Consider the following 8,280-nt stretch of genomic DNA (forward strand, 5'->3'; position numbering starts at 1 on the left):
TTGGGGCTCATAACTAGTGCTGTGCTACTTCCCATTGCAGAGATCGACTGTGGCAGCCCTCCAGAAGTGCAGCATGCAGTCCTGGTGGGGAATCACAGGTCCAGCCTGGGCAGTGTGGCTCACTATGCCTGTCAAGAGGGCTTTGAGAGCCCTGGAGGAAAGATCACTTCCGTGTGCACAGAGAAAGGCACCTGGAGAGAAAGTACTTTGACATGCACAGGTACAGACTTCATTCTGCTGGGCCCCTGTTACCTGGGAGCAAGAAAGCCAGTGGGACATAAAACCATTCATTTGCTGCCTCACTCTGTGTACCGTGCTTGGCTGGGTCACTTACCTAGGTGGGCGCCTGGCTTTATGTATGTGATAAATCCCAAAGATTTAGAGTGGGTTGGGAAAACAAGTTGGATAGAAAAATTTATATGTATCTTTCGAGACTCACTTTAAATCACAGTGATTCCTGTCTCCTCTGCTTGGCTGGCTGAGAAATTTTTCTTCCTGAATGGTTTTCTCAGGGGGCATACTTAAAAGTCTTGACTTAGCACATGGAGACAGCCTTTCAGAGAGAAAGTGGTATAATGAAAAGGAGTTTTGAGACTTTAGTTCAAATTCTAGCGGTGCCATTAGCTGTGTGTCTTTCTAAGCCTCAGTTTCCTCATCTATAACGGGGAGAAATAAAATCTGCCTTTTCTACTTTAAAGGGTTATGGGGGAATCAAATGAGATCATCTATGGGGGGCATTTTGAAAAGTATAAAGCACTGTGACCATGTTAGGTCTTTTGCTGAAATTGTTAGCCTCACGTGAAGAGGATCTTCTCATGAATGAGAAATATACATATCCTGTGCACATGGCTTCATTTCACACATCTGCCTCCAGGAGACAAAGTGGGAAAAGGCAGTAATTCTTACCATTAGTGATAATCAGTTGAGGGAGGTAACAAATGGCCGTCACATAGCCCCGAATGGCTTTGGGAATGTATTTCTAGATGTTGACTTGCTTGGCTATGATGACACATTTCTGAAGAGTGAAATCTCAAGATAGGTCTGGTCTAGGTCTCTGGTTTGACTAGCAGCAGAACTGCGGTAGAATATCTCTGGTCTTGCCAACCAAAGTTGTCTGTAGGGAAATCTGGCCAGAGCAAGCAAAACATGTGGACTTCTGATCATTAGTCTATTAGAGCAATGGTTCATAACCATTTTGGGGATGGGAATTTGATGAGTCCATTCATTCAGCAAATATTTGTTTAACCTGTATTATCTATGAGGAGAGTCCTGGGTGGTCCAAACGGTTAACGTACTCGCTACTACGAAAAGTTTGGAGGTTTGAGTCCACCCAGAGGTACTCTGACACATGTGGGGTTGCCATGAGTCAGAATTGACTCCATGGCAGCTGGTTTTTGGTTTTATTAGTGAGGTACTTTGCTAGACACTGCCTTCTTGAAGTTTACAATACAATAGGGGAAACAGGGCCTTTCCGCAAAGAAATGCACATACGTATACTTGTAATGTTTTACCAACAAATTCAGGGTGCTTGTGGACCTTTGAAGTACTTGGACAAAGGCATCCCTGGAGTAGATGGGACCTCAGCTTTGCTGCTGAGGCCCTGCCTGTGCCATGAAATTTCCATATTTGGTCATCTCCACCGCAGATGCAAGAGGTCATAGGCTAGAGACTCTAATCATAGAAACAAAGACGGGTAGACCTGGATGAGAACCCAGAGATCTAGGTCAACCTTCTCGTAGAGATTTTGCCCAGGACTTACTCAACTTGCACAGAGAAGTAAGAGCAAACTTATAACTAACACCAAAGACTCCTGGGTTCCATTCTTAATAGTTGGGGAAATTGAGAAGAGTTAATACCATACTGGGCCAGAATGAAGGTCAGTACAACCTATTATTGCATCTCTAATAGCACCTCCGAGAGTTATTTGAAGGATGCGAAGCAGCTGCTGAGGATGCTAAATTCAAAAGTTTGGGGAGGTCTTCCTGGCACAGAGCAAGCTATGGAGTCACTTGTAAGAGAGCTGGGCATAGCTTCTGGACCCTCAGCCATTTGCTTCATTTCTCAAGCTGTTCTGCTTCCCACCATTCAGAATTCAGTGGGGGTACAGGGATTAGTCACTACATGAAAAACCAGTGGATCTGCATGGGGCATAGTAAGCTATTAATTAGCTGATGCTTCTAGAGCACTTTGAAGAGCAAACATGTTACGTAACTGCTAATTATAATTACCGTCCTTAGCCTGCCACCTTTCACAAAGTCTGTGACTCCAGCTGCAGCTGTTTCCATGGGTTTTTGCAAGATCTTTGATTTAAGGGAAGAAAAGGCATTCTCTCTGAGAGCTGTGATCTTTCTGTGAGGAGGCCTGTATGCCCTCAATCAAGATTGGCAGCTAAATTCAATTTCCGGAGATAAAGAGGTGATTTACATGCTGATTAATTCATGGTGCAGTGCAGATGATCTCTGGGTGGGTAGGTAGGAGAGGCTTCTGGAAATGCAGTGAGAGATGCTGATCAAGATGGTGCTTGCTCAGCTGCACCCCTTCTTTCTTCTTTTTCCTCCGTTTTCCACCCATTTCTTCATCCCCCCTTCTCTCCCAGTCCACTTGGTGTATTTTGGATTTATCTTCCTCACATGCTCACTTTTGGCTACCCTTCCACCATCTTCTTCTACTTTTCTGCCTTCTCTTGAATGCCTTCTATTTCTCTTCTATGTTTTTGCTCTGTTTACCCTTCTTTCTATAATTGAATGTTTAGTGCGAAACTGAATGGAATACTGTATCTTTACCTTACCTGGATTAGATCTACTTACCTTACAAATATTTCTGGTGCCCCTATTTCATAGGGTTAGTAGCACAGACTTCTGTATGTTTTTAATGGAGGGTGAACTCCAGCAAGGTGGTAGATCTTTTTTTTTTTTTTTCCCTAAGGCTAGTTTGGACTGGAAATTCCAGACAGCTGGGAATTAGGCAACTGCTTTAGTGTCTGGAAAAACCCCAGGTGGAAGCTTGGTGTTTAGTGAGTCAGTTTACCTTCAGATCAAAGGGGCTGATTCATTCTTGATAAGACTGTCCCTGGCTTTCATTCTGCACAGGTCATTTGGCTTTTTAAGTTAATAATTATAAGGTTGAAGCTCACCAAGCTCTTAGGAGGGTAACATCTCTACTGGAACACTGTTTATCTGCCAGGATCCTTTCTGTGCCACCTAAGCTGACACAGGCACTTCTCCAAATGCCTCCAGGACTCCTGTGAGCCTCTGCCACTTCTGTTTTATTGTTGACCTTCCTCTCCAGTCCAGCGGGGTGGTCATTTGCAGCCACGAGCATTTCAGATGGGAAAGAAAGTCAGCCGGAATAAATGGACACCTCTATATGGACAGCCACACGAGCCGTATGTCTCTGAATATGTGTATAATTTTTGGATCATCAAGCTTTATAGTTGCCACTGATTGAGCACCAATTTCTGTGCCCAGGACTCTGCTAGGGGCCTTAATGCTTGATTTCCTTTAGTCCTCAGAAAAACCCTGTGCAGTAAGTATTGCTATTTTCATTTCATAGATGAGTAATCTGAGGCTCAAAAAGGTTAAGCAGCTTTCACAAGGTCATTCAGGAACTAGCAAATGACAGAGCAAGAATTTCAGCTCAGATCTGTAAGCCCCAGAAGCCCACACTCTCTCTATGACACCAGTGTTTCTCAAACTTGAATTATGTGTATAACACCCTAACAATTTTTGCCATCTCTGAGTATCACACATAATACCTTCTTTAAAACAATTAGTATTTTAACTTAAATTTATAATTAAAAATTATTGATCAAAGAAACTTTGTAATATATGTCATATTAGGAATTTAACGAGCTAGGTGTATTTTTGCTAATATATACAAAAATCAACACATAGTAAATGTAAAAAAATCTGTTCATGTACCACTAAATCATCCTAAAGTGTGTAACGCATTTTAGGAAAGCACTACTTTAATCTACACTATTAATACCCATTTTATGTGACTCTAAATTAATACTTAAAAAAAAAAAAGGCATATCAGAACTCTTATGGCCAAACATGCATTTATTCAAAGTATTCACAGTGGGAAAACATACCCTGATTTCAGTGATGCCGCCATTATCAAAATGTGTTTGTTTGGACTCTGTGTTAGGGAATTGCCTTTGGAGGTAGTTTATGAGTTGCATTAGAAGATCAGTTGTATTACTTCTGGAATCCGATGCTGTTTTTTACTAGAAATGACATTGAGCTTCACCATCTGTTTGGGTCACTGAATTTATTCTCTATGACCTTTTACTGTTTTCAAAAATAAAGACGAAGGATATAAAATTGGAAACGAAGAAAGTACACTAGACCAGTCCCTGTCCTTGCACAATGCGACTTCTGAAAGAGTAGTGAGTTCTCACAGTCTTTGTTTCCTCCTCCCATTCTCTTCTCAGCCTGCTAAGGGGGAATCAGACATCTAGCATCCCCACTTCACTGTAGTTCTCTCATTGAGCTCACTAACGGCCAGCTATTCATTAAATTTATGTTCTAATTTCAGTACTCATTCCTCTTAACCTTTCTATAACATTCAGCATTGCTGATCATCTTTCCATCCATTCCTCATTCATCCATCCAGTCAACCAATCAACCAAGTAATAAATATTTTGTGAATGTCTATGTCCAAGGCACTGTACTAGATTCTGGGTATAGAGAGATAAACATGGTCTTTGCCATCATAAAGCTTTCCATTTAAGAGAGATCGACATTAAACAACTAATTACTAATCATTTAGTTATTACAACTGTGGTAAGCACCACCCATAATACTGGATGCTAACAGAATACAATATATATGTATATGTATTTGTATGCATACACGAACATACACAGAATCTAAAGCAAAGCAAAGGTACCTTATTACCCACTGAAGCTTTAGTTCCCCAAATCCAATCTCAAATTCAACTGGACCCTGTGGAGGCCTCCTGTTTTTAAGTCAGAGAGGCCTAAGTGTCTTGCAACTGGACAGGCCAAAGCCCTGCTCTACCTACTTCTACCCAAAATCACACCTCAGATCTAATCAAAACACTGTGGGCACTCCATCAGGGGGAGAAAGAGCAATGTGAGAGTAGGAAGAGAGATTGAACTTGCCCCAATGCCTTGATGACCTGCTCCAGGCCTTTCTTGGGTGGGGGTGAGGAGGCTGTGGGGTGTGGATAGGGAGGAAGGACGATCATTTACCAGGAAGCATCCTCTCTTTGCTTGTCTTTCTAGATATCCCTCTCTCTTAGCTGACCTCTGATGCCTCTTTTGCATTGCTCCTTCTCCTCTGGTCTCCCTGTGGGTTTGGTGTTTCCCAGTGTTCTGCCATTGGCCCAGTCTCTGTATCCTCACCTGCACGCATGCCTTCAACTACTATAAACATATTGGTGACTTTTAAGACTATTTTTTCACCTGAATATTCTGCAGGTAACTCAGTTTTTGCATGTCCTAAACACAAATTCTTTATTCTCTTTCTCACAAACTTGGTCTGCCTCCTCCTATGTTACTTATGAGAATAGTAAAAGGCAATCCATTTAGACTCTTAAGCTGGAAGGCTGGCAGTCAGCCCAGACTCCTCCCTGTTCCTTATCTCTCACCTCCTGTTGATTCTCCTTCAGAATTGTTTCTTGTTTTATAATGTATTGCCTTGATTTGATCTCTTCACCTCTTTGCTGAGTAATTGCTTTGGAGTCTGACAAATCTAGTTTTTAATCCTGACTTGGCTGTTTACTAGCTGTATGACCTTTGGCAGGTTACTTAACCTCTCTAAGCCTTAGGTCTACAAGATGGACACAGTAATATTTAGCTTAGGGATCATTTTGAAGATTAAATAGAACTATGCATTTTAAGTTCTGAGCATAGTATCTGGTCCAGAGTAAGAACTCAGTAAACATTAACTCTTGTTATTGTTATTATTGCTTCTTATGACTTCTGTGAGGATGAGCTCAAGTGTACCAAGAGCTAGCAGTGTCTGGCACATGGTAATTGCTTAGTAAATGGCATTGTATTCTTTCTTTGTGGCCTCCAGCTCCTCTGCACTCTAGTCTCTCCTTCAAAATACACCTGAATAATCTTTGTAAGGAGTTCCTGAGTGGTGCAGATGGTTAAGGTGCTTGGCTGGCAACCCAAAGGATGGGGTTTGAGTCCACCCACAGGCACCTCAGAAGAAAGGCCTGGCAATCTATTTTTGGAAAATTAGCCATCGAAAACCCTGTGGAGCACAGTTCTACTCTGACACACATGGGGTCACCACAAGTTGGAATTGACTTGATGGCAAGTGGTTTACTCTTTCTAAGGAGGCAATGGTGGTTCAATGGTAGAATTCTCACTTTCCATTTTGGAGACCCAGGTTTGATTCCTGGACAATGCACCTCATACACAGCCATCACCCATCTGTCAGTGGGAGGGTTGCGTGTTGCTATGATGCCGAATAGGTTTCAGCCGAGCTTCCAGAGTAAGACAGACTAGGATGAAAGATGGGATGATCTACTTCTGAAAATCAGCCAATGAAATCCCTATTGATCACAATGGTCTGCAACTGATTATAGGGATAGCGCAAGACTGGGCAGTGATTCGTTCCGACTCTACGACAACTAAAGACAACAATCTTTCTAAAAACCAAATGGTTCCCATCGTTTTCCTGCTTTTAGTTCTCTACTGCTCATAGGAATAAGTCTTGGCACTGCTCTTTCACCACTCTGAATATGCCAAACCCTTTTCAGCTCCAGGCATTCAACCTGCTGTTCTGTCTGTTTGAATGGCTTCCCTACTCTTCAGCTGACTCATCCATTAAGATTGTGACCCCAGAAGCCTGGTTCCCCAGGTCCTCTGGTGAGAGTTGCTGGCTTCTTTCTCTCTGCCCTGCAGTACTTGTCTGTAGCTTTGTTATAATACTTCTCCAGTTGTAATTTACCTGCTTATGTTTGTACCCTCTTCTAGACAACACCCTCCTTGAGGGAAGGACTTATGTTCTGGTCATCTCTGGGTGTGGTAGGAAGGTCGTCATTTGTTAGCCATTCAGTTAATGTTGAATGGTGAATGAAGAGCTCAGGAGACAGTTCCAAAGAGAATTTGCAGAAATGTTTTCAGTTGTCAGTACTATTGGAATAACGGCATAGTCTCCCAAGTGATCTCTCTTACAAGGTCAGCACTAATGTAGGTGTTTAATTTCTGATATTCTTATAAAGAATTATTTCCAATTGATTTGTAGACACCTGGAAGGAAAAGCAACAAACTTTGTAAGACTGCTTCTTGAGGTAAAATATCTGACCTCCCTATAATCGGATCTGAACAAACCAAGCTGCTCTCTTTGAAATGCTCAACCTTCTCACAAATTTAAGTCCCATCTGTTAAGAGAACATGGCACAGGCTGGAGGCAGATGGCATCTTTGAGGTGTCATTTGCAGTTGTCATAGTGAATGAGCAAAAAGGAAAGAAAAGAAAGGAAACCTTCATGTCTGTGTCTCCATTCTAATCTCTGCTTAGGTGGCAAAGGGGCCCAGAGTGAGAAGGAAATTTGCTTTTCTGGCAAATCAGAGAGATGAAGGGTGAGATGTTTTCTTTTCCTTATGGGCAAGGTATGAGAGACATGTGAGCAAGCAGAACAGTCCAGAGCCCAAGGGTTTTAAAGGGCAGTGGAGAGGGAAGGGGCCAGGAATATTGAGGCTTGTTCGGGCTAATAAAAGACCAGTGCCAACACCGTTTTTATGTTACCTGAGAGAGTAAATTGATAGGTTCTTTGCATCTCCTAGGGTACCCATGTCACAACTGGAGTAGTTGATTTTAGATTATCTGTACTCTGGGAAGAAATGTTGATATAGAGACCCAGGAATGCTTTAGACAGCTTTAGACAGACAGGGAATTTTAGTCTTTTTGTTATTGTAAATGGAAATGTTTTCTCACTTCCATTTTTGTATTGTTCATTGCTAGTGTATAGAATACAGCCTCTGGTATCTCTCCAGGAATTTGCCTGCTTTTCTCTCCCTGCCTATATTTATTCTCACTTACTGAGAGCCGGCATAGGCTTATCCAAGACCAGGTAATGTGGGACACAGAATCTTGTAATGCTGCCAATGGGATGCTTTAGTAAAGATGAAAAATTTCCTATGGGAAAAGAGATCAGTATGCCAGGGTCAAATCCAAGGTGGCATTGGTTTTTTTTGTTTTTTTTTAAAAATATTTTATTGTACTTCAGGTGAAGGCTTACAGAACAGATAGTTTCTCATGTAACAGTAGCACACATGCTGTTTTATGACATTGGT

The 8,280-nt window shown here is 41.9% G+C and overlaps 1 protein-coding gene across 4 annotated transcripts in view; it reads left to right on the forward strand.

Moving 5' to 3' along the window:
* SUSD1 (sushi domain containing 1) overlaps positions 1-8,280 on the forward strand; it is a 142,836-nt gene that overhangs the window by 47,709 nt on the left and 86,847 nt on the right. For 3 of the 4 annotated variants that reach the window (XM_023727387.1, XM_004372351.3, XM_023727389.1), the window contains exon 6: positions 41-220. The exons of the other annotated variant lie outside the window; for it this stretch is intronic. In XM_023727387.1, coding sequence (XP_023583155.1) covers positions 41-220 — 180 coding nt within the window. The remainder of the gene's footprint in view (positions 1-40; positions 221-8,280) is intronic. 4 annotated transcript variants of the gene reach the window in all.

Source organism: Trichechus manatus, unplaced genomic scaffold, assembly GCF_000243295.1.
Source record: "Trichechus manatus latirostris isolate Lorelei unplaced genomic scaffold, TriManLat1.0 scaffold00016, whole genome shotgun sequence".
NCBI classification, from domain to species: Eukaryota; Metazoa; Chordata; class Mammalia; order Sirenia; family Trichechidae; genus Trichechus; species Trichechus manatus.